At 51.1% G+C, this 25,698-nt stretch overlaps 1 protein-coding gene across 2 annotated transcripts in view; it reads left to right on the plus strand.

Moving 5' to 3' along the window:
• Positions 1-25,698, plus strand: part of SIPA1L3 (signal induced proliferation associated 1 like 3) — a 225,288-nt gene that overhangs the window by 117,651 nt on the left and 81,939 nt on the right. For both annotated transcript variants that reach the window (XM_036274268.1, XM_036274267.1), the window contains one exon: positions 19,473-21,267. In XM_036274268.1, coding sequence (XP_036130161.1) covers positions 19,767-21,267 — 1,501 coding nt within the window. In that variant the 5' untranslated portion in view covers positions 19,473-19,766. The remainder of the gene's footprint in view (positions 1-19,472; positions 21,268-25,698) is intronic.

Raw genomic sequence — 25,698 nt, forward strand, 5'->3', positions numbered from 1 at the left:
TTGTCCCACAGCTCTCTTAAACTCTCCTCCTGTTTTTTAATTGCTTTTTCTTTTTGGTTCTCTGATTGAGTGATTTTTTTTTTTTCTACCCTGTCTTCCAATTCACAGATTCAGTCCTCAGCTTCATCTACTTTGCTGTGTAATCCTTCCAGTGTATTCTTTATTTCTGCTATGTCATTCTTCATTTTTGATTGGTTGTTTTTCATTGTTTCTATATCTTTACTCATGCTATTGAGCATCCTTATAATCATTACTCTGAACTCTATATCTGATAAATTGCTTATCCATTTCTTTTAGCCCTTCTTCTGGAGAATTCTCTTGTTCTTTCATTTGAGGCTTGTTTCTTTGTTTCACCATTTTCGCTGCTTGTTTGGATGTGTTTCTATATATTAGGTAGATCTGCTTCGACTCCAATTCTGGGTAGGGTGGTCCTATGTAGTGGATGACCTGTAGGACCCAGTGGTGCAGTCTCCCTGATTACCAGACCTAGACGCACTAATAATGTCCCTTGTGTGCTTTGTAATGGAGTCTGGATTGCTATTGGCCCATTTGTGCATGGGCTTGACTCTCTGGCTGGCTGACAATGATGCTCAACCCCCAACACAACAAGCAGGCTGCTATGCAGTTGCTTATCACATGAAGCACAAATCACTTCAGCAGGGTTTGGAGCCTGCCAAAATCTTCCTGTGGATATCAGTGATCCACAGATTGTGGCTCTCTCTGCTGGGGCTGAATGTGTATGGAAAGAACCAAACTGAACAACAAGGTCTGGTTTCACTCTCTTGGGGCAGAGTTGCAGGCCAGGCAAAGACTCAAAGCACCCAGTGATCCGCCTCTGCCTGCAGGCTGACTCTTAGTCTCAGTCACTTAATGAACCTCAGACTTTAGTCCTCAGCTAGATGTGAACTCCATTTGGCAGGCAGGGGTGAGAAAAATTCCAATGGGTGGGGCAATTGCTTCCCCCCACCCCTCAACCCCACGCTAAAGCTGTTTTGATGTGAAAACTGCCTGAGAAAGACAGCTTCTGCAGCATGGGGTAATGACCCTGCACAGGGATCCAGACAGCAGCCTTCATAGCTCTCTCCCCAGAGCCATGAACCCCAGAGTCCATAGACCAGCCAAAGACTCAGAGCACACAGCCATCCATCTCTGCCTGAAGGCTAGCTGTTAGTTTCAGTCACTTAATGAGCCTCACTAGGTTGTTGTCCTCAGCTAGACTAGACTGTAAACTCCACTCAGCTGGCAGGGTGAGAGGAATTCCAGTGGGTGGGGCAATTGCTTCCCCCCAGGCTAAAGCTGCTTTGATGGGAAAACTGCCTGAGAAAGATGGCTTCTGCAGCATGGGGTAATGGCCCAGCACAGGGATCCAGACAGCAGCCTTCACAGCTCTTTCCCCAGAGCCACGAACCCCAGAGTCTCCACATGCAGCTCTAGTCCACTCTGCTTTCCCTTTGCTAGAGCCCAAGGTGAGTGACTGCAAATGAAATTTAGTATGTTGGCCCTTCAAGGGTGACTTGTGTTTCCAGACATCTCTCCCTGCTGAACAGAACTTCTGGTGCTTTTTACAGCCAGGTGTTATGTGGGCTGGGGAGTCCAGCTTGGGGTTTAGACCTCAGACTTGACAGGGGGAACTTCCCACAGTTGAAGTATCTCTCCGGAACTTCAGCTGCTGCCTGTGGGAGCCCAGCCAGTCCTCTTGCGCCTCCGCACTTCCTGCCAGTCTTGTTGTGGGCTTCTCTTTACGTCTTTGGTTATAAGGGTTCTCTCCAGCTCGTCTTTAGTTGGTTATTCGGGATGATTTTTCTGTATTTTAGTTTTATTCCAGTTTGGTCCTAGAAGAAGGTCATTGTAGCTTCCACTCAATCCACTACCATTTTGGAATCTCTTCTCAGCTTCTGGGCCTTTTGGATCAATTTTAATAATGAGTCATCTGCTCACTTCAAGAAATGCTTGGAAGTAATTCCTCACTTTTCCATCGACTTGGCAATGCATGAAACATCACTATTTAAAAAATCTTCCTGCTCTCGTTTGTTTCAGTGCTACCTGGGGTTGTATTATATGGATGTATCAAAATGCATTTAATAGGCTCTTTAATGAGGGACTTCCCATTTGTCTTCATTTTCTTCTTTCTCAAACAGTGGGGAGCCTAGTCCAGGCAGCTTTGGATTCTTGGGCCAGCACTTCTATTAGTTTTATAATCACTGGATCCACAGATATGCATGGTTTTAATTTAATTAACTGACAGATTGCCTTCCAAGAAGGTTCTGTGGGTTTGTATCCCCACCAAAAGAATAGGGACCTGTTTTCTCTTACCCATTAGTTTTATTTTAATCATGGAAAAATTCAAACATTTGCAAAGGTAGAAAGAAGAGCATACAGAGCCTGCAGGCACATACCTGTCATCAAACCCACAGGTTCTAGCACACGGCCAAGCTTGCTTTATCCATCTTTCTGCCTTTGGGTTATTTTGAAGCAAATCTCAAACATGACAGCATTTCATTTGTGGGGGTTTAAACTCCACACCCACAACGTGCCTGTACATTATGGAAGACAAGAAGACATGTCCATAGAACACTCCTTAGTTTGACTGGTGTCTTTCATTTTCCAAGTGCATTTTCTCCCTTCATTTTCAGAGAGACTGGAAGAGGGAGAGGAGGGAGGGAGGGATGGAGGGAGGGAGGGAGAGACATTGATTTGTTGTTCTACTTATTTATGTATTCATTGGTTGATTCTTGTATGTGCCCTGACCTGGAATTAAACCTGCAACTTTGGCCTATTGGGATGACACTCTAACCAACTGAGCTTCCCGGCCAGGTCTCCCTTCATGCAGGCAAGGCAGATGTATCTGTGAGGGAAACAGAATCTACTCTAGGTATTTCAGGCAGAGGGAATTTAATGCAGGAATTTGATTAAACGAGTGAGGGAGGAACACAGAAACCAAATGGGCACAGAGGCAGTCCTGACACAGCAACCAGAGCTGAAGGGACACAAGGTGGGGGGGGGGGGGATGACCAGTGCTCAGGGCATTGTCGGGGAGGAAGGGCAGAGAAGCTTCCCCTACCTGAGATGCTGTTCAAGGTGGAGGAAGAGAGGGAGAACGACCCAGGCTTCTAACCATCTCCTCTTTCAGGCCTCTACCACTGTCCCCGTTGGTTGAACTTACCCAGGAATCCTGGTAAATGTAGTTCCTGTAATTCAGGGCAGGGCAGGAGGAGGGCAGGCAATGGATCAATCGGCGAAGTGGATTCCATTTTATAGACCAGAAAGCCAGAGGGTCTAAATGGCCTGGTCAGGGTTGTGTTGCTTCCTGTGTGATCAGCACCATCCTTGTCACTTCGGTCGCTTGATCACCAGGGGAACCTTGAGGCAGCTCTCTGAGCATTGCCTGCCAACTGCCAGTCCTTGCTGCCTGGGACAGGTCTCCCTGGGGAGGCTCAGGGGCGTTTGCTCACGGTTCCAAGTTCTTCCTTTGCTGAAGGAATCCTCTCCAAGTTTCCCCATCCCACACTCAAAGGAGACTCTCCCTTTTGTTCCCTGTCAGAGGACTGGGTTATGCTGTGGCCTAAAGAAAGCCCTCCTGTGGACACTCTGTGCTGGCAGGCAGAGTGGCTCTGCTTGATTCGAGAGTTCTGGGTGGTGGGATGATCTCAGGGAGCCCTGCTTGAGGCGCCAGTGTCCTGGGCCAGGAAAGGCCAGGAAGTGTCACACCACTGAGCAGTGCGAGCTGGCATTTAATGGGCACACTGAGGCAGGCACTGGGCACATAGGTAGGGGTGGGAGGGTGTACTCTGCACCCTAGTGGAGGTGGGGGGAGCTCAGGGAGAGGGATCGTGCCAGACAGTCAAGGAAGTTAAACAACAGTGTGGGAGATAATAAATAAAATTGCAGGTGATCAGTTACACCGGAGCACCCCAATCCGAAACGATGAGGATTGTTGGCATGAACTGGGTCCTTCTCAGAAAGCAGGCCTTGTTTCAAGTCCTCACAGACTGACTTCTTTAGTTCTCATAGTAATCCTATGAGATAGGCACGACTAGTAGCTCCGTCTTGGAGAGTAGAAAGGCAGAGAGGTATGTCACTTGCCCACACATCCAGGGAGTGGTGGACCAGGTATCCATCATATGAAGTAGCAGCCAACACTTCCTGGTGGTACCTGTGCCAGGCTCTGCTCCAAGAGCTTTCCACATCAAGTTTAATCTTTAGGTCAACCTTGTCAGCGAGGTGCTTTTGTTCTGTCCATTTTATAAAAGAGGTAACTGAGGCACACAGTGGTTAAGTGACTTACCCAAGGTCACACGGCAGAGCTGGGATGCGAACCGAGGCAGCCTGAGTTCAGAATGCATGCCTGACCTGCTATACTGCTCGGAGTCAGAGGCTTAGCGTTTGCCTGCATGGCACTCTCTGCTTTTCTTTTTCAGGTTTTAGCTCATTCAAGCCGAGACAGATTATGATGGCCATTTGACAGCCAAGAAAGGGAGAGGGCAAAGAGGCTAGTGTGAACAGCTAACCCACATCCCTGTTGTCACACCAGGTCTAGGTGTTCCACATGCGTGGGTTTTGACATTTCCTTTGGAACCCTGTGAGGTAAATACTTACAAACGAGGAAACAGAAGCTTGGAGAGGTGAAACGCTCTCATTCAGAGCTGGAAGGGAGTGTCATTGGTACTTATGTCCCAGCGGGCCAAATTCCAGTGCCTGAGCTCTCAACAACGGTACACAGTCTCCGGGGACATCAATCAGGATCATTCACCAAACGCTGACTGTGTGCCCACTGTGCCGGGCCCTGTGCTGGTGCTGAGACAACAGTGAACAACACTGGCCTTGATCTCCACACTCAGGGAGCGCACAGTCATGCATTTGGAGACAAGCAAGATAGATGTTCACCAGCCGCCGTGCATTCTGATTGCCTGTTTCCTGTGCCGAACTGTTTCTAAATATTTTATATTTCAACATGCAATATAAGTAACAGAAACTGAACTTCACACACACCCCCAGCAGACTTTCACTTAACTTCTCATTGGCCAAAATGGGACACTTAACAGTTAGCCATAGCTGCAAGGGAACCTGGGAAAGCAAACTTTTTGGTTGAGCACCCTGTGCTCCAAACAGATTTGGACCTCCTTTGAGAAAGAAGAGAAGAGCTGTGTGACGAGTATGAAGAGTTCAGCCTAGTGTCCAGCACGGTGGCAGCCCCCAAGTGAGGGTCCCAGTGTTCTGAGACGGAGAGGCCAAGTTCTCCTTGTTGTCGAGAATTGCCACCAGTTTGTGCGTACTTAGGTCTGCCCGTTGGGAGTGATGCTCCTTGCCTTCGGGTGTCCTGAGGAGCACTTGTGAGTGTGAAACGGGACGGGAAGGACTCTGAGATAATCCCACCCTGCAGAAGGGCTAGGGCTGGCTTTTGTTTGGAAAATTGTCAGCTTTTCTTAAAGTTGATCCAGTCCTACCAGCTGACTGCCTTCCCAAACATACTGCCCTGAAACGGCTCATTTATTCATCTGTCCCCCTGTAGTCTGAGCAGGAGTGGTGACCCACATCTCCAGGACCAGGCCTGGCACAGCACCATGCCCACCGGTGCTCAGTGGGGATCCCATTCCTTTGGGCTCCTTCTCTTAGGAGGAAGCAGCCAAACCTTCTCTGCGTCAGCACCATCCCAGTTCTGGGCCGGGCCCCTCCTGCCCCCATGAGGGTGGCTACCCCAGCCTCCGGTGGGCCTCTCTGCCTCTCACTGGGTTCATGATCCACATGGCAGCCAAATCAGGCACTGCCCTCCTGTACCTGCAGTGAAGTCAGCTCCAGAACCCTACGCGCTCTGGGGTCTTTGCACCTGCCGTTCATCTGTCCCCCTCACCTGCCACCAGCCCTTTCCTTGGCCTGCTTTGCATCCTTCAGGGTTTAGTGTAGACACTGCCCCTTCCGTGAAGCCTTCCTTGACTGCCGGCTCTGCAGCACCCCGCTCCTGCCCTTGCCTGTGCTCCTTTCCTCATCTTGCTTTATGCTGACAGGTACTCGGCAAGTGCAGGCAGTTCGTGTGTCTCCCACTCGAACCCTTCTTCATTCACTGCTTTGTGGCAAGACCTCAGGACATACTCATCTGCTGCATGAAAATCAGTCAAATAAATGAAGGCTTACTGCTTTTTCCCCTGATTTTGAAAGCACAACCACTGAATGTGATTTGAATAAATATAAGAGGTGTAAAGAACACATCACCAAAATGGTAGTCAGAGCCCCAAGAAATAACCCCAGTTAACATTTTAGAGTGATTTTTCTAGTCTTTTTTCTGTGACTGCATCTGCATACATATAAATGTTTGACATCATAAGGACGTGCAGTAATTTATTTAGCCATTATCCTATTGTTAGACATTGAGGTTGGTTCTGTTTATATTTTTTTTTTGCTTTATGATCGATGCCATGATTTTTTTTCTTCATTTCTGTGATTTATTTGGGATCAATTCCCAGAAGTAGCATCACTAGTTCAAAGGGTAAGATGATTTTTTAAAGCTATTGCCAGATTTCCTCTAGAAAGCTTCCACCAACTGTGAACATTAAAGGGAAAAAAAAGAGTTTATTGTTCTGGGAGTGAGTGGCTGATTTCCTAGTGTCCTGGCCCCTGAGAGCCATTGCCCTAGTCCCCTGAGGACCCAGAGCCCTCTTCCAGCCTGTCTTCCTCTGCCTTGGCCGTGGCCCACCACTCATTCCGTGTGCAGTCCCGGGCTGGACGTTCGGTTACGGTCTTGTGCAGACAGCTGCAGGCCCTCGCCGCCTGTCAGCCAGTCCATGTGCCCAAGAAGAGGCTTTGCACCCAGCTGAGGGTCAAGGCTGGAGCCTGTGTGGAGTCACTGTGGGGGCACGGCCAGGATGCACTCCTAACAGCGGCCCAGCCCCTGTGCCCTGCAGTCCTCCTGAACTCTCAGCTGTGTACCGGTCCCTCCCCTTCTGTCCCCAGCTGTCAGGTGGTGAGTTGTCCAAACTGCTGCTGGGTGTAGCCCTGCTCTCCTTGCCCACCCCCACCCGGAGCCAGGAGGAAGTGTACATCCCCCAGCTGACCCAGGATGTTTGTGTGCAGGCAGGCGAGGGGCCCCGCCCTTCTGGGAAAGTGGATACCTTTTATAGGGAAAAAAGCGAATTTTGAGCCAGGGGAGCGAGAGTGGTATGTGTGTGTGTTTACACACACCGCACACAGAGGCATGAAACTAATCTTTAGGTCTTTAAAGATCAGATACCTAAGACTTTTAAATGTATATTTTTTTCATAAAATTGCATATGTAATTCAACAATACAATCTTTAAAAATTCACGCAATGTAAAAGGCTTTAAAACTTTGTTATGAAACATAGCAGATGCACTGACAAGTGTGTAAAATGTAAACATACAGTTCAGCAAACAGTGATAAAGCAGGCACTCATGTCACCCCCAGATCAACAACGATCCTGCCAGCACCCCAGAAGCTCCTCCCACCCCCAGGAGGCTCCATTTCTCCAGACTGCCACGGTCACCATTTCTTGCTTTTTGAAGGTTTGCTCACCCATGTGAGCAACTGAATACCATGGTTCTGTTTTGCCTGTTTTTGAACTTGATGTGAACGGAATCACAAACTCCTCATGTTGTTCCGTGTCTGGCTTTTGGGCTCGGAGCCACGTCTGAGAGTCACATCCTGGTTTTGATGTCGGCGCCTTTCTGGTACTGAAGCTCTTTTTCACTGGTACACAGACAGGCTCTATGAATTTTCATGTTTGTGCATTTTGTTTGGCGAGTGTTAGGAAAAAATATGATTCCAATGCAGATATCATTAAGGCTTTGGTAGGTTGGTTGGTAGAAAGGACCGTCTTCGGTCACTAATGGCACAGGTGGTCTGTGGTTGTGCCAGAGTGGACGCACGTGACTTTGGGAAGTTCGGGCGCTTCGGGGTTGAGGAGAAGAGGAGCACACGCATGCGTGCACTGTCACTCCCTCCCTGGGGCGGCCACTGACAGCCGGGGGTCGGCCCTCCAGATCCTGTGTTCTGCATTGACCTACGTGGGTAGGTGGATATAAAATACAGAGTGCGGGAACTGTTTATTTGTTTTTATTAATTCTCACCCAAGGATCTTTTTTCCGTTGAGTTTTAGATAAAGTGGAAGGGAGGGAGGGAAGCGGGGAGAGAGGAGAAAGAAAGAAAAAGAGAGAGAACTACATCGACGTGAGAGACACACATCGATTGGCTGCCTCCCGTACAACCCCAGCCAGGGCCGGGAATCGAACTTGCAACCAGGTATGTGCCATTGACTGGAAATTGAACCTGAGACCCTTTGGTCCTCGGCCCGACGCTCTAACCGCTGAGCCAAAACAGCCAGGGCGTGTGTTTAGATACTTTTTTTGTGTGTGTGTGTAAGAGAGAGTATGCCCTTCTTCCTCATTACTTCTCAGGGTTTCTGAGTTTGTTCTTTGGTTGAAGCAGCCAGTTTCCTTGTGAGATTCCACTGCAGGGTGGAGCGAGGCTGGCAGGGTGACTCCTGCCCGGAACACGAGAGCTCGGGGCCTGACAATGCCACACACACCAGTGATTCTTTTATTTAGCAGATGGTTTGGTGTGTCTGCCTCCCCATTTAGTTTATTTTTTAGTATCTTGGCAACTCCATAGCTTCTCTCCCTTCCTGCAGATGTTGAGAATTTGGAATCTGGAAGGGAGTTAACAGAGAGACCAGGCAGAGGCTGCCTGACTCAGGACATCCTCAGTGCTGAGTTAACATAGGATTGTGACTCCGGCCACAGATGTGCAGGGCTGTGGCCATCTGTGTGTGCACACATGTGAGAGAAAGACACACGGTGGGACATGGAGATATGGGAACAGGGACCCAGGGAGGTAGAGTCACAAACGTGACACAGAGATGCAGAGTGATGGGGTAGAGATGTAGATAGATAGGGACAGGGATGCAGAAACGGGAGACTAGTTGGCTGGTTAGCTGGCTGTTTGACTTGCTGGTTAACTGGTTGGCTGGCTAGTTGATTATCTGATGAGGTGGCCTACTGGTTGCCTGGTTGGTTTTGGTTTTTCATTTTATTTTAAAGGACTCAAAATACTTACGGAGGACTCACCCTGATCTCAGTGCTGCTTTGTTTCTGGGGGTAGAGCAGTAACAGTGCTGGAGGCCACTGCCCCCCCACTGCTCCCCACGAGGGCACTGTGAGTGCAGCCGCTTTGTCGGTGCTGTTTTTAAATAAGGATGCGCGAGTGTTTGCTGTGTGCATCCCTGGGGCGCCTTACGGGGAGCATGTCAGGCCCCTCCCGTCGGACGCGGTGGCACTGCCATCTTTCTGGAACGTGTTGGGGCCAGGATTTGAGCCCAGGCCATCTGACTCCAGAGCTCGAGCCTAATTTCTGCCTAAAATCACTCGGGTGGAGGGAAGGTGTTTCCTGAGCGCCCACTGTTCGCAACACTCGCCTGGCTTTCTAGAGACCACCGTGGTTATGACGGCCTTAGAGTCCCCAGGGGGGTGTGAGCCCCCCCTCCACCCTCTCCCTCCCTGGGCGATCTTGAACAGGGAACTTGCCGCTCTGAGCCCCAGTGTCCCCTTCTGTGGGAGACCTGTCGGGCCCCTGCAAGGGGTGTGCATGGGTTGAGTAGGGCCAGCCATGAGGCCAGTGTCACGTGGAGCGTAGGGAACCGGACTGTAGAGCAGGCCTCCAGCCTGGGCCTGGCTCCGTCTGCACCCGTTTGTGTCCTCATGTGGAATGGCCTCAGGATGGTCACAGGGCAGACTCGGGTCAGCCAGATCAGGTTCAGAGCTCAGCTCCTCCTCCCATTCTCCTCTCCATTCTCATGTCCCCTCTGAGAACCGTGGTTTCTCTGTTTGGTGTGGTAAGTGCTCTGCACGGGGCCTGGCTCTCGGCCGGCCTGGATTGGGAGACAGGGAGGGTGGTGACTGCCGGCCGCTGGGCGCCACTCAGGATAACACGGCCCAGCTGTGTTTGTCCAGCTCCCCTACTCCCCCGCCACCACAGGGAGGCTTCCTGGGGGGCTTCACGTCCCCTCCACTCCACCCCAGAGCTGTTCTCAGGTGACAGCGTCTCAGGTGACGGCAAGCGGAGCCAGAGCTCCTCGCTGGCTCCCCCAGAGCAGGATGGAAACGACAGAACTTTAATAGATGTTCTTTGACAAGGATTCCCTGGTTCTGTTTAATCAAGATTGTCAAATATTGATTTAATCTCCGGGCCCAACAGATGTGATCTTCGCAGGTTTCAGTGGCAGTCAGCCAGGTTTGGTTTGCACGTCTGGCTCCATACTGACAAGACACCATCTTCTAAAGGAGGCTTGGCCTGGCCACAGGACTGAGCCCTGTGGGGCGACACATAAATACTCAGCCACCAGCCCAACCTGGGCAGCAGCAGCTGTGAGAGCAGACCCAGAAGGTTGCCCCACGCAGTGACTGGGGACGCTCAGGGTTCCAGGCAGTGGCATCTACCAAAAAGTCTCACTATTGAAATAAATCGCACAGCCACACAGTACGTACAGCTTGACCCCGGCCTGGAGCCCGTGAGATCCCTGGGGTTTCAGGCTCCTGGAGCAGTGGTTGTGCCCTTGATGAAGTCTCCCCAGAAGGGCTTCCCTGATCAGAGGCCCTCGTTCGGCCTTTCAGGCCCCGAAGCCGCTGTCACATCATCCCGAGCGCACAGGCGAGGCTGCAGCTCCTCGGCGGGCCTGGCCGGGCCCATTCTGCAGAAAGGACCCTCTTCTAACTTGGCATTTCAGTCTCCTTTGAAATGAGTGAGGCTGCACCCGGAATTAGAACAAGATGCTCTCAATTCAAATGTGTTTTGGGGGAGGTAGCAAGAGCCTGGCCGAACCCACCCAGGGACTTGGAGGGGGCACCTCCCCATGGCCCTTGCTCTGGGCCACCTGGCTTCTGAGCCCAGAGGACCCAGGTTTCACTCCAAGGCTGCATTTGGTTCCTTTCGTCTGTTTGAGATTTGTTTTTATTATTACATAAGTGAAGATAATACAGACAGTCCTCGTATGTCATGGTGTGCCATAGTAACTCGTAACGTCCCAGGAGGTAAGCTCTGTTATTATCTCCATTTCCCACATGGGGAAACAGGTGGAGAGAGGCCAAGTGTCCTGCCAACGTCTAGCTAGTTAAGTGCAGAGCTGGGACTTGAACCTGGGTGGTTCTGACCACTATGTACAGCTGCCACATCAGGAAACATCTCTAAGATGGTAGTAAGCAAGAAACGCAACTATGAGGGTAATAACCTGTGTTGTTTTTTTTTTAATTTATATATATTTATATATACACATATATAAAATTTATGTGTGTGTATATATTTTTTTTTCTTTAATCCTCACCCAAGGGCATGCTGAGAGAGAGGGACAGAGACAGAGAGAAACATCGCTGAGAGAGAGACATCAATTGGCTGCCTTCCGTATGCACCCCGACTGGGCGCCACTTGGGTGCACAGGACAATAACCCCCTGAGCCACTCCGGCCGGGCTTTAATTCCCCCTTTTATATAAGTGTGTAATGATACAAGCATTTAACCTTATGCAACTTCAACTATACTAGTTAGCAAACTAAAACCAAAGAAGGCACCATCGCAGCTTCAGCACTTTGGGTGAGCACAGCCTCCTGTGTCACCTAGGAGCACGTGACACAAGATCGGGGCCCCTTCTCTCCTTGGGCGGGGTGGGGGCAAGCATCTTCAGCCACGGAGGAGTCTCTGCTTGAAAAGATGCTTGGCCTTCACGCTCCTGGGCCCTAGCGGCCCGGCAGACGCGGGGCCAGGTGCTCTTCCCTGCTGAGTGCCTTCTGCGTGGTCAGCTTTTCAGGGGTGGCTCGCACTCACTGCGCATGCCCCCCTCATGCTCCAGGTGGAAAGCTGAACTTCAGTCTCACGCTCCCCTACTTGGGTGAGCGTTTCCTTGTAGACTGCAGAGAAAGGTCTGGAGGAGTGTAAGGCGGCTCACAAGAGCATCTCTCCAGGATGCGGGTTTGGGGCAGGGCCTCAGAGAGGTCCTGAAGACGGTCTCCAGTGCACATGTTTGCAAAGCTCGAACGGAGAATCCTGGAAGTGGAATTGCTGTACTAAACTAGGAGACTATGCCCACCTGAAATGTCAGTGCTTCATTCCAGTTTGTTCTTCTTGTTCTCTGAAGGGGAAGAAACTGATTTACACCCTTAGAAACGAGACTGGCCGCTGGGAACTCTGACCTGTTTGGGTGTGAGGGCAGTAACTGACTGCCCTTGCCCCGCAGGGTCTTTCCTCCCGCCTAGGTAGGAATGTGGGCTCCTTTTGGATGCCAGGGAGGATTTAAATTAGAAACATTCATCCTTTGGGTCTTTACTATCAAACATGAAAGTGTTGGTGTTCACAGTGTGAATAAGAAATACATATTTGGACTTCATCCTCAGTTCCTGGCGGGAGAGCTTCTAAACCCCTTGGAACTTTTCTGAGTGGTGGGAGGGTCATTTGTTATTCATAATCAGCCTCATGCAACCTTACCTGAGTTTATGCTAATGAGGCGACTCTTGGTAGACCCCTAAATAGCTTCTGGATGGGGGCTGGTTGCCAGAGCTACCAACTTTCCACCCCACCTTTCCAGAGCTCTGGGGAGGGACAAGGGGCGAGGGGCTGGCTATTGAGTTAATCACCAATGGCCAGTGATTTAATCAACCACACCTACGCAATGGAGCCTCCATGCAACCCTAAACGGGGTTCAGAGAGCTTTTAGGTTGGTGAGCTCATCCACATGCTTGGAGGGTGGCACACCCCAAACTCCACGGGAACAGAAGTTCCTTTACTCCAGACCCTTCTAGACTTTGTCCTAAGCATCTCTTTGTCTGGCTGTTTATTGTATCCTTTATAATAAACTGGTAATAGTAAGTAAAATACTTCCCTGGTCTGTCAGCTGTTACAGCAAATTATTGAACCTGAAGAGGGGGTTTGGGGAACCCCCGATTTGTAGTGAAGTTGGACAGAAGTGTGAGTAACCTGGGGACTACTTACAATTGGCATCTGAAGTGGGGGGCAGTCTTGAGGACTGAGTGAGCCCTTAATCTATGGGGCCTGCTCTGCAGGTGGTTAGTGTCAGGATCGAATTAAATGGTAGGACACCAGTTGGTGTCTGCAGAGAGCTGGAGAATTTGGGGTCAGAAGTGTTGAGAGCACAAGTAGAGCAGAGCAGCATACAGCCATGGTCAAGGCCCTGCCCGTCGTTCTTACTCCACTTCCTACTGAGGTGTCTGTGGTCCGTCCATCCATCTTGCTTCCTGGGGGAGCTTTAGAGCAATCCCGTTCACGTTCCAACTTCCAATAGAGTGGGGAAAGTCATGGGGGAGAAACCAGACTCTACCTGAGATCTGCTGAGCTGTCACCACCTGCCCAGAGTTTTGTCCTTGTGGATTGATTTATTTTTTTAATTAAATTTTTTTTTTATCCTCGCCCGAGGATATTTTTCCATTGATTTTTTTTTAAAGATGGCATGGGAGGTGGGGGGGGAGAGAAACATCGATGTGAGAGAGACACATCAATTGGTTGCCTTTCACACCACCCCGATAGCACTGGGGATCGAGCCTGCAACTCTTTGGTCCATGGACCGATGCTCTAACTGCTGAGCCAAACCAGCCAGGGCATAATGAATTAATTTTGAAGGTACTTGCATCATTCATGTGTTCACATGACACTCGTCTTTGAACTGCCTTTTATTTAGGGTGCAGTGGCGAAGGTGTAGGAACCAGACTGGCGATGTTTGAATCCCAGCTGTTCCACCTATGTGAGACTTGGCCACCGGACCTGTGTCACCTGTAACATGGGCATGCTGGAAGATCCTACGTTACAGGGTTATTAGAACACACAGGCTAATGCATGCCAGGTGTGTTGCCTTGAGCCTCGCACATCAGGAGAAGTCCGTGTAGCCTTACTGTGTATTCTGTCATCCCAGTTATCGCTCCCCTTGGACTAAAGAGGTCGGTTTGCCTGTGAGCGAAAATCCCAATAAAACTCAGATAGGAGTTTGCAACAAAGGCAGTAAGTGTTTATTTTTAGGACGTGGCCCAGCTCAGAATCACTGAGCTAGTGCTCAGCCTGGCTCCCCAGTGGCTTCCAGGGGCTGGTTTATTTGGGGGGCAGGGGCATTAATCACTGTGACTAAGGGCGTTAGGGTTGTGGTCTCTACCGATTGGTCAGCACTAGGGCAGAAGATAGTTGATCATTGTATCTGGTCCAGATGTTAGCCATGGTGTCTCTTCATCTGGTTTTGCCGATTTTTGGGACTGGAGCTGAAACACAACTGAGGCCTAGATGTTATCTCGCGTTTGATTGAAACTCTGTCTCTGTGGCCAGTAGACCTGAGGCTCCGTTCTAAGATTGTTTGACGCTGAGCAGACTCTCACTGTCCTGAGCCTTAGCATTAGGGGAGTGGAAGTGCAGGGGAGAGGGAGGGAGGTGGGTCAGGGTGCTCCTAGACTGGACGAGGCCAGTTTAAATCCAAAGGAAAGGAGGAGGAAAGGGTCAGATTAAAGATGTGAAGTTTCTGCACAGTTACGCCCTCTACTTCGTACATATGGCAAGAACGCGTGTCATAGACCCCAGTCCACTGCAGACTTGAAGCTGTTCAAAAAGTCTAAGGAGCCCTGGCCGGTTTGGCTCAGCGGTCAGAGCCTTGGGCCGCGGACCAAAGAGTTGCAGGTTCGACTCCAGCCAAGGGGACGTAGCTCGTTGGGATTGTGCGGGAGGCAACCAATCGATGTCTCTCTCTCTCTCTCTCTCTCTCTCTCTCTCTCTCTCGCCCTCCCACTCTGTCCGAAGATAAATGTAAAAATATCCTCGGGTGAGGATTGAAAAATAAGTAAAAAATAAATAATTAAAAAGTCTAAGGAGGACAAAAGACACTCAGAAGTTTAACAGTCCAGTGGGCTAACTCCTTAGTCCAGGATGTGCGCAGACCCCCGGGGGCACAGCAAAGGGCAGACGTGAGTGACTGATGGGGATGTGGAGGGAAGGAAGACTCCCTGGAGCAGCAGTCCCCTGAAATACCTCCTGCAGTAGCTCCCCAGTGCCCCTCAGACCAGTAATTGCCACCATGCATGACCCTCTCAGCAACATTGAACCCCACAGACCACACCCACCGCTCAGGCCTACGCAGCACCTGCTGGCCTGTCTGCCTGGGCCTGCTCTGCCCGGGCCTGCTCAGGTGTGCTCAGCTGTGCTCAGGTTTGAAGCCTCTGGGGCTTGGTGTCAGGCCCACTTCTCTTTCATCTCTTTCCTTCCTCTGTCTTCAGCCCTGGCTACATCTTAGAATCAGCTGCAGAGCTTTTAAAAGACACTTGGGCCTGGGCCTGCCCCAGACCAGCTGATTCAGACTCTGGGGGTGGAGTGTGAACACCTGTATTTTTACAGAGCTCCCTGGTGCTGCGGAGAGAACCCCTGCTTGGGACAACCCCTTTGGGGCCTCGTGCACTGGCCACTCCCAGCTTTCCTGCCCCTGCTTGTCAGCCCCGCCATCAGCACACCTGGTGCATGGCAGGTGCCCGCTCCTCACGCAGACCCCAGGTCAGACAGCACCCCACAACAGGCCTTCCCACCTTTTCCTGTCTACAGACGAGTAGCCCTCCCCCTTACGTTTTCTTTTATACTGCTGACCACCTTTGAAATTACCTTGTTTTCTGTCTTTGTTTCTCATTTCTCTGGCTTCCCTCTACCGCAGCTAAGTTCCTGAGACAGTGTGGTCTGCTCTGCTCGGGCTGTGTCCTCACCTACAACAGTAGCACACAGTAGTAGGTGCCTAAGAAACACGTTGAGTAAATGGGTGGGTTTTAAGTGCCCCGTGTTTGTGGAATGAATGCATGAGTTATACATGCCTGGTAAATGAGTAAGTCTTTAGTGCTTTCTTAACGGAATAAAGTTTTGGGACTGAATGATTTGTAAGAATGTAGTAGGCGTTCGTTCTATGAATGAATGAGTTGTAAGGACTAGTTCTTACTGGACGAATAAATGACTTGTATGTACCCAGAAATGGAATTACTCATTGCCTGCCTGGAGGAGTCATCATTCCCCTTGGGCCTCTGAAAGTAGCCCTCAGACACAGCCCTGACTATCCAGGCCTCTTAGGTCCCGCTGAGCCCGTCACTGTGACTAGATCACATGTCCACCAGGAGAAACTCCTGCAGAAATCAGGGCAGCCCTGGGCACAGAAGGCCACCTGGAGGAAGCCCTGGACACCCTGACCCCCTACAAAGGCCTTTAAAGAGGCAGTGCCCCCCTTTGTCACTTTCAGCTTCTTCCCAGGGGCAGATAACTTGGGCACCAAGCAAGCCCTGCCTGCCCTCAGGTCACAAACCCCCACTGAGCCAGTGCGTCCTGGTCCATCCATTTGTTTACTCACCAGATATTTAGTAATGGCTTCTGTTCGTCAGGTCTGCACTGGGGACGCAGGACTCACTCAGTGCCCAAACCTTGTATGTGGCAACAATTCATGACACGCTAAATACTTACATACATTGATGCAGGTACCCCGAAGAGAAAAGCAGGGTGCTCTGAGAGCTCCGGTTGGAGACTGAGCAAGGTTGGTGAGAGGGAAAGTCATGTGGGGAGAGTGGCACTGTCCCCAGTCCTGAGAAGGACTTACCCAGTTAGGGAAGGGCAGCAGGAAGCCATGTGCAGCGGCCCCGAGGCAGCAGGGAGGGTAGGCATCTGGGGCGCTGAGGAAGGACATTGTGGCCTGGGCTCCTGGAGCGATGGGGAGAGCCCAGGGTTGCTCTGCCTGCTGTGTGGATGGGGACCCTTAGGAGAAGAGCAGGAGCAAGAGCAGAGGCCCCAGTGAGGCTGCGGTTTCGTCAGCCAGGGGGAAGTCACCTTGAGCCAGATGCCCAGCCAGCCCAGCACTCTGCTGCTCTGAGCAGGATCGGTCTGTTGGCAGGAGAACAGCACCACTGTGGGGACAACCAACAGATTCTGCCACAGGCCATGAGTCACTTTCCTCTCTCCCCAGAAGAGGGTTTCGTCCTTCAGAAGTTCAAGGCAGAGACAAAGGGAGATGATCCTGCAGAGTCCTTGGGTTGCCAGGGAAGCGTGACCTCCCTTCCCCAGAGCCCCGCAGGCCGGGGAGCACTTACACATCAGCTTAGAAGCTATTTGTTCACTCACTCATACAACCAACAGTGAAGAGTCGTGGGCACTGTTGTAGGGGCTGGGGCTACATGGAACTGATGACGTAGTGACTGACATAGACACCCCTGCCTCTGGAACCGGTGACGTAGTGACCGACATAGACACCCCTGCCTCTGGAACCGGTGACGTAGTGACCAACATAGACACCCCTGCCTCTGGAACCGATGACGTAGTGACCGACATAGACACCCCTGCCTCTGGAACTGATGACGTAGTGACCAACACAGACACCCCTGCCTCTGGAACCGATGACATAGTGACCGACACAGACGCCCCGCCGTTCTGGAACCGATGACGTAGTGACCAACACAGACACCCCGCCGTTCTGGAACCGATGACATAGTGACCGACACAGACGCCCCGCCGTTCTGGAACTGATGAGGTAGTAGTGAAGAAAGTCCATAAATAGATAATGAACAAAATAATTTTAGTTGGTGGAAAAAGAAAGCAGAGGGGCAGGTGACAGAGGCTTTGAGGAGACCAGTCTTCAGTGTCTGCATAGGGTGGTGTGGGGCGTTATTACAGAGTCGACCCCACGGGAGGGAACCAGCCTGGTGAGGAACTGAGGCAGGGTGCCCAGGTAGCCTGGGGGGGGGTTGCTATGTCGGAAGAACAGGAAAGGAGGCCAGTGTGATGGGGTCTTGGTTAGGGATGGGGGTGCCCAGGTAGCCTGGGGGGGTTGCTATGTCGGAAGAACAGGAAAGGAGGCCAGTGTGATGGGGTCTTGGTTAGGGATGGGGAGGGGTGTCGTGGAGATTGGCAGGGGCCCAATCCTGTGGGGCTTGTGGGCCCGCAGAAGGAATTTGGATTTTATTCTAACACAAGAGCCCACGAGGAGATCTCAGAAAGAAGTGGCAGCTGATTTACTGCCTCGTGGTGTCTAGTAATCACGCAGGTTTCTGGAGACAGTCCCTCCCCCCAATCCACCAGTGCTCCTGGTGACTGGGCTGTCATTCTTGATGACTTTCTGGTGCCTTTCCGGTGGACTGTAGGACAGGCTGACAGCAGTCCAACCTCTGTGCACAGCCACCAGTGGACAGGACCCAGGGCAGAGGACTGTGCTCACTGACACCACAGGGCACAGGTCCCCAAAGTGCGAAACTCCAGGGAACAAGTGGTCCCACAAATAAATAGCATCACGCAAAGGGAGTGGCACTGCAAAGTAGAAGAGACAAGAAATATACCTGCCAGCCCTGGCTTGCGTTGCTCAGTGGTTAGAGCCTTGGCCCACACTCCAGACGGTTACAGGTTTGATTCCAGTCAAGGGCATGTACCTGGGTTGCAGGTTCGATCCTGGCCCTGGTTGGGGCACATACGGGAAGCAACCAATCGATGTGTCTCACGTTGATGTTTCCCTCTCCCTCTGTCTCCCTTTCTCCCTCTCTCCCTCCCCCTCCTCCCATTCTCTAAAAGTCAATGGAAAAAATGTCCTCTAGTGAGGATTAATTTTTAAAAAGAAATATGTCTGCCAAAGTGGAGTATGGGCCTTGTGTGTGTGGATCCTGGTTTGAACAAACCAACCTCAAAGACACCTTTGAGATGACGGGAAATGCAGTGCAGACAGGGTGCTTCGTGGTCCTAAAGAATTCTTGTTCATTTGATGGGTGTGATAAAGGTGTCATGGTTGTATTTTTAAAAGCCTCATCTCCTAGAGATATAAGCGAAAATATTCATGGAGGTGAAATGAGCTGCTATCTGAGATTTACTCTAAAATATTCTCTCAAAAACAGTGCAGGAGTGGGTAGATAAAACAGAAGTGGCAGATACAGTAGTCCCCCCTTATTCACAGTGTCAGTTACCCGTGGTCAACCACGGTGCAGAAATATGAAATATGAAATGGGAAATTTCATAGAGACACCGTTCGTGAGTGTCCAGTTGTGGCCACTCGGGGCCCCTCCCCTCATCTAATCACAGAGGCTTCCTCTCAGCATCACGAGGTAAGTACAGTCCAGTGAGGCCTTTTGAGAGAGAGCATATTCACGTAACTTACTAGAATATATTAGGAGTGTTTTATTTTTATTATAACTTATTGTTCATCTCGAACTGCCTGATTTATAAATTAAACTTTATCATAGGTGTATATGTGCGGGAAAAAGCATAATACATAGGGTTCCACTGGTGGTCTTGAAGCATCTCTCACGGATGAGGGGAGACGACTAGTAAATGGCCATTGAAGCTGGTGGGGTGTCTCTTCAAGGTCTTCTCTCTGCTTGTGGGTATGTTTGGAAATTTCCGTAATAAAAAGGCATTTTAAGTGAGTGAAGCTGTCAAAAAGAAAGTCACTCTCTGGGCGCAGTGCATCATCTCACCTTTGCCTTTTCTCCCTTTCCAGCATGGCACCCCTGCAGCCTGCCGGCCCGCGGCCCCATCTGCTGTGCGCTCTGCCCCGCTGAGCCCCTCAGGCTGGCGTCCCCGGGACACCTGCCTCCTGAGGTGGCCCTGGCTCGGTTTCCCACAGCGATGGTGGAGAATTGGACCCCACAGACTCACAGCCTTCCTGTCAGGCTTCAGGAGCCAGCTTCCTTCATCCTGGGACTGGCAGCCCTGAACAATGGCTGAGGGCCAGAGGACCCTAAAGTGACTGCACAGCTTACAGGGGCCAGTAGCATTCCAGTGCCTGTGGACTATGACCACTTATCGGCCCATTCCCAGTGATGGTGTGGACCTGACAGCCAGCTGTGGGGCCAGGGGAGCCGACGTCCTCCCTGGGCCGCACACGGGGGACTATGCCCCCATGGGATTCTGGGTCCAGAACGGCGGCATGCCTCAGCCTGTCGGTGAGAGCCCAGCCACCGCCACCACCCGCCCCAGTCCCACCACCCCTGCAGTGCCCAAGATGGGCGTGCGTGCAAGAGTGGCCGACTGGCCACCCAAGAGGGAGGCCCTGAGAGAGCAGAACAACCCAAGCCCCTCACAGGACACAGATGGCACAAAGGCCACAAAGGTGGCCCATCCCATGAGGGACATACAGAATGGACAGCCGCCCGCCAGCACCCCAGCTTCCTCAGGGTCCAAAGCCTTCCACCGACTCTCCAGGAGAAGGTCCAAAGATGTGGAATTCCAGGATGGGTGGCCCCGGTCCCCCGGCAGGGCCTTCCTCCCGCTGCGGCACCGCAGCAGCAGTGAGATCACGCTCAGCGAGTGTGATGTGGAGGACGTGGGCGAGCCTCGGGGGTGCCGGTTCGCAGGGGCCCTGCCCCTCTTCCGCGAGTACGGGAGCACATCCTCCATCGATGTGCAGGGCATGCCTGAGCAGAGCTTCTTTGACATTCTCAACGAGTTCCGGAACGAGCAGCCCGAGGTCCGGGGCTCCCAGCACCTCGCCGAGCTCCTCCAGGCCGATTCCAGCCCGCACCTCTCAGGGGGCATCAGCGGAGCCAAGGGGGACCTCCGCAACGAGCAGCCCACCAGGGACAGCCTCTTCCCACCCGGGAAGGACAAGGAGAGGGCCCGCAAGAAGCCTGTGCGGGGTCTGGGCAGTGGGGACACAGTGGACTCGTCCATCTTCCGGAAGCTGAGGAGCAGTAAACCGGAAGGTGACACGGGCCGGTCCCCAGGGGAGGCAGAGGAAGGGCGGAGCCCCCCGGAGGCCAGCAGGCCGTGGGTCTGCCAGAAGAGCTTCGCCCACTTCGATGTGCAGAGCATGCTGTTCGACCTGCACGAGGCGGCCGCCAACAGGGTGTCCACGGCCCAGAGGCGGAACACCACCACGGGCGCCTCGGCCGCCTCGGCCATGGAGTCCCTCACCGCGTCGCGGGCCCACGGCCTCGGGGGCCTGGACCCCGCCTTCGCCAGCATGGAGGACTTGAACTGCAAGGAGAACCTGGAGCAGGACCTGGGCGACGACAACAGCAACGACCTGCTGCTCAGCTGCCCGCACTTTCGCAACGAGATTGGCGGCGAGTGCGAGCGCAACGTGAGCTTCTCCCGGGCCTCGGCCGGCTCCCCGGGCGGCAGTGAGAGCCGCCTGGCCGAGCCCGCCCTCAGCTCCTACCGCACCAACGCCAGCATCTCGGTGCTGGAGGTGCCCAAGGAGCAGCAGAGGACGCAGAGCCGCCCGCGGCAGTACAGCATCGAGCACGTGGACCTGGGCGCCCGCTACTACCAGGACTACTTCGTGGGCAAAGGTGACGAGGCGGGACAGGCGGGCTTGTCTCTGAGACCCCTGCTCATTCACTCACTGTGTGCGGGAGCCACAGGAGCAGGGCTGTGAGGATTCACTGAGCCTCGGGACACTCCCAAACCCTGAGCTGTGTGAGACACAGACACGCATGTCCTTAGCAAACCTGTGCCTGGTTCGCCTATGTGTCAGGTGCTCCAGAGCCTGGGCATGTAGTATCGACCAGTTAAACACAAAAGCCTTGTCTTCCTAGCACTTAATGTCTTAGAGGTGTCAGGCAAACAATAAAACTAGATGAATAGATAAAATAAATAAGGTATCATAGGGTGGTAAGTGCTATGGATAAAGTAGAGCAGCGAAGAGAGAAGTATCAGGATGGGAGGTTGCAATTTTCAGCAGGGAAGGGTCAGGGGGGACCTCCTGGTAGGTGCATTGAGTACCAAGCTGATGGAGAGGGAGCCGGGGGGAGACTAGGACCGTGTTTCCAACATGGAACAGCAAGTACAATGGCCCGGTAACACCAAATAGGAAGGAGACCATTGTTGCTGGGATGAGTGACTGGGGGAGAAGCGAAGGAGCCGAAACAGACAGATGACAGGGACAGATCATGTGGGACTTCATGGGCCATGGTGAGGACTCTCACTTTTACCCCAAGTGCGGTGGAGCTGCAGGAGCGTTCTGAGCAGGAGAGGGCCCCGATCTGACTTGGGTGTTCACAGCCTCCCTCTGGAGGTAGAGAGACTAAGGAGGAGATGATGATGGACACATCTAGGATGGGGGTGGGGAAGAAACAGGCAGATTCTAAATCCTCTAGGAAGGTGGAGTTGTTGATTTTTAGAAGCATTAACACCAGGAGAGACAGGCTTCCTGCATCATTAGGTTCATTGGTGCTGGTGGGGTAGTCCCACGAGGCAACATAGCATGGTGCAGAGACCACATACCCAGGCAGGACACATAAGAAGGCAAGCACACCAAGCAGGGACTGAGCACAGGGCAGCTCCTGCTCAGGTGCAGCTCATTGTTGTCATGCAGGAAATGCAGACAAACCCAGGGCTGCCAGCCTTACTGATTTTTGTCAAGATTCTCCTGAAATTCAGATCTTTTTTTAATGTGGATTCTTCTAATATTTACATGCTGGCAGCTGTATCAATTCAGAATTGCTTACAACTACCAGTAATAGGCTTACACAACATAGAAGTTTATTTCTCTTGCGAAGAAGTTCATAGGTCAGCAGTCCAGAGCTAGTATTGCAGCATCAGTAGAATGCCAACCTTAGCGCATGGCTTCCAGCCCTTAGGTGGTCTCCTGGTCCAAGATGGCTGCTGGAGCGCCAGCCATTTCATCCATGTTTCCAGGTAGGGAAAAAGAGGACAGGGTAAGGGCAAAAAGGCAGAACTCCTGTCAAGTCAGCCCCCTTTAAAGAGTTTTCTCAGAAACCCCATCCAACTGTTTCCACTTATTGTCTGCTCCGATCTGCAAGGCAGGCTGGGAAATACAGGTTTTTAGCTAGACACAGCCCCTCTCTTTTCTTCCCCCAATATTAGAGTGTTTTCTTAAAAGGGAAAAACAGATAGGCAGCTAATACTCCACAGCAACTAGTTTAAAATTTTTTTAAAGCCCTGTCCTACTCAAACATAACAAATATCAATTAGGTTATCCCACAGGGCTCAGAGTGCAGTCTCAGGCAGCCCTGGGTTTTCATTCTATCGCTTACTAGCTATGTGACACATTTCCCCCTGGACTCTGTCCTTGTGTGAGGAATGGACATGATTGTAGTGGAATCACATGCCCAAAAACAAAATGACAGAAATTGAAAATAAAGGGATGAAAAAAGAATTTTCAGACAATTGCTAAACAAGAAAATGCAGGTAAGCCAGCATCAGTATCACACAGAATGGATTTTAAGGCTAAAGCTCTTTTAGGAGGAACTGAAAAGGCCATTTCATGCCAGTATTTTTAAATTCACCGAGAAACTCTAATAGTTGTAAACCTTTTTTTTTTTTCTTCCTCACCCAAGGACATTTTTCCATTTTTTTTATTCAGACAGAGTGGGAGGGAAAGAAAGGAAGAGAGAGAGAGAGAAACATCAACGTGAAAGGGACACATTGAGTGGCTGCCACCGCACGACTTAACCAGGGCCAGGACACACTGCAACAGAAGTACATTCCCTTAGCAGGAACCAAACCTGGGTCTCTCTGGACTGCAGGCCGACGCTCTAACCGCTGAGCCAAACTGGCCAGGGCAGTTGTGAACCTTTATACTTGGCAACCTGGCTTAGCGATATATGAATTAAAACTGATATGGTTACGGGGAGAAGTGAACGAATCCACAATCAGTGGGAGAAGCTGACAGGGCCTCTTGTTGAAATTGACGGATCCAAAGCAATAGGCGGAAGTGGATTTGAATAATCCATCAAAAAACCGGGTTTTTGCCCTGGCCAGTTTGGCTCAGCGGTTAGAGCGTCCGCCTGCGGTCCGGAGAGACCCGGGTTCGGTTCCCGCTAAGGGCACGTACCTCGGTTGCAGTTTGTCCCCGGCCCTGGTTGGTCGTGCGGGTGGCAGCCACTCGATGTGTCCCTTCACATCGATGTTTCTCTCTCTCCCTTCCTCTCTCTCCCTCCCACTCTATCTGTACAAAAAATGGAAAAATATCCTCGGGTGAGGATAAAAAAACTGGGTTTTGATATTAATACATATTAATTTTGTATACATATTACATATACATTTGTGTGCAGCTATACATGTTAATTTTGTACCTTACCAACAAAGAACACATTCTTTTCAACTCACACATAGAAATATTCACACGAAAGGACTGGTGAGGATCAAATAAGGTTGTGCATTAGTCACACGTAGCTCTTCATCAGGCTGGTGGTTGGTACTCATCATGGAACTTTTTTAAAAAGCAATTTTCTTTTTTTTTTTTTTTTTTGGTTAATCCTCACCTGAGCATATTTTCCCATTGATTTTTAGATAGAGTGGAAGGGAGGGGGGGAGAGAGAGAGACAGAGAGAGAGAGACATTGATGTGAGAGAAACACATTGATTGGTTGCCTCCCACATGACCCCGACCAGGGCCACGGATCAAACCTGCAACCCAGATACATGCCCTTGACCAGGAATCGAGCCCGAGATCCATCAGTCTGTAGGCCGATGCTCTAACCATTTAGCCAGACCGGCCAGAGCAAAAAGCAATTTTCTTTAATTTTTTTTTCTTTATTGATATTAGAGAAAGAGAGAAGTTAGAGGGAGAGAGAGATAGAAACATCGGTGAGAGAAAACATCGATTGGCCGCCTCCTGCATGCCCCCCACTGAGGATCAGGCCCACAACCTGAGCATGTGCCCTGACCGGGAATCAAACCAGTGACCTCTTGATGCGTGGGTTGACACTCATCCACTGAGCCACACTGGCCAGGCAAAGCAATTTTCTTTCTTTTTTTTTTTTTTTTTATTCTCACCTGAGGACATCTTTCCAATTTTTGTACAGATAGAGTGGGAGGGAGAGAGAGAGAAACATCAACGTGAAAGGGACACATCGAGTGGCTGCCACCCGCACGACCCAACCAGGGCCGGGGACAAACTGCAACCGAAGTACGTGCCCTTAGCGGGAACCGAACCCGGGTCTCTCCGGACCGCAGGCCAACGCTCTAACCGCTGAGCCAAACCAGCCAGGACCAAAGCAGTTTTCTTTAAAAAAAATATTTCTTTATAGTCTTAGAAACTCATAAATTAATCATTATTCTTTGAGTGCTTACTGGGAGGTACTGGGTATGCATTGGTGGATTAAAAACACAAATTCCCCCATCAGGCCACGTGCCCAGGTTGTCGGCACAATCCCCAGTAGGGGGCATGCAGGAGGCAGCCAATCAATGTTTCTCTCTTACATCGATGTTTCTGTCTCTTTCCCTTCCTCTCTCACTGGAAAATCAATAAAAAACATTCTTAAAAAAAGAAAGAAAAGCCCTAGCCAGTTTGGCTCAACGGTTAGAGCATTGGCCTGTGGTCTGAAGAGACCCAGGTTCGGTTCCCACTAAGGGCACATACCTCGGTTGCAGTTTGTCCCCGGCCCTGGTTGGTTGTGTGGGTGGCAACCACTCGATGTGTCTCTTTCATGTCAATGTTTCTCTCTCTCTCTCTCTCTCCCTCCCACTTTATCTGAATAAAATATCAAAAAATATCCTCGGGTGAGGATTAAAAAAAAGGAAAAGAAAAATCCAGCAACTGCTTTCGGAATGAACTGGTATTTGTGGGGTATAGTATTTATTCTGTTTTCAGACCAGCTGGGGAAATTATTTAACCCACTGCAGGTGCTGTTCTGATTGTGGTCATTAATTAGCACACATTATTTGGGCCTTAGATAATCCTTTGATTCAGCAAGAGCATCTGATGAGAACAGGCAATGCCAGTTCAGTGGGGTGGGGAGGAATTCTGGCAGAGGG

Source organism: Molossus molossus, unplaced genomic scaffold, assembly GCF_014108415.1.
Source record: "Molossus molossus isolate mMolMol1 unplaced genomic scaffold, mMolMol1.p scaffold_m16_p_21, whole genome shotgun sequence".
Taxonomy (NCBI): domain Eukaryota; kingdom Metazoa; phylum Chordata; class Mammalia; order Chiroptera; family Molossidae; genus Molossus; species Molossus molossus.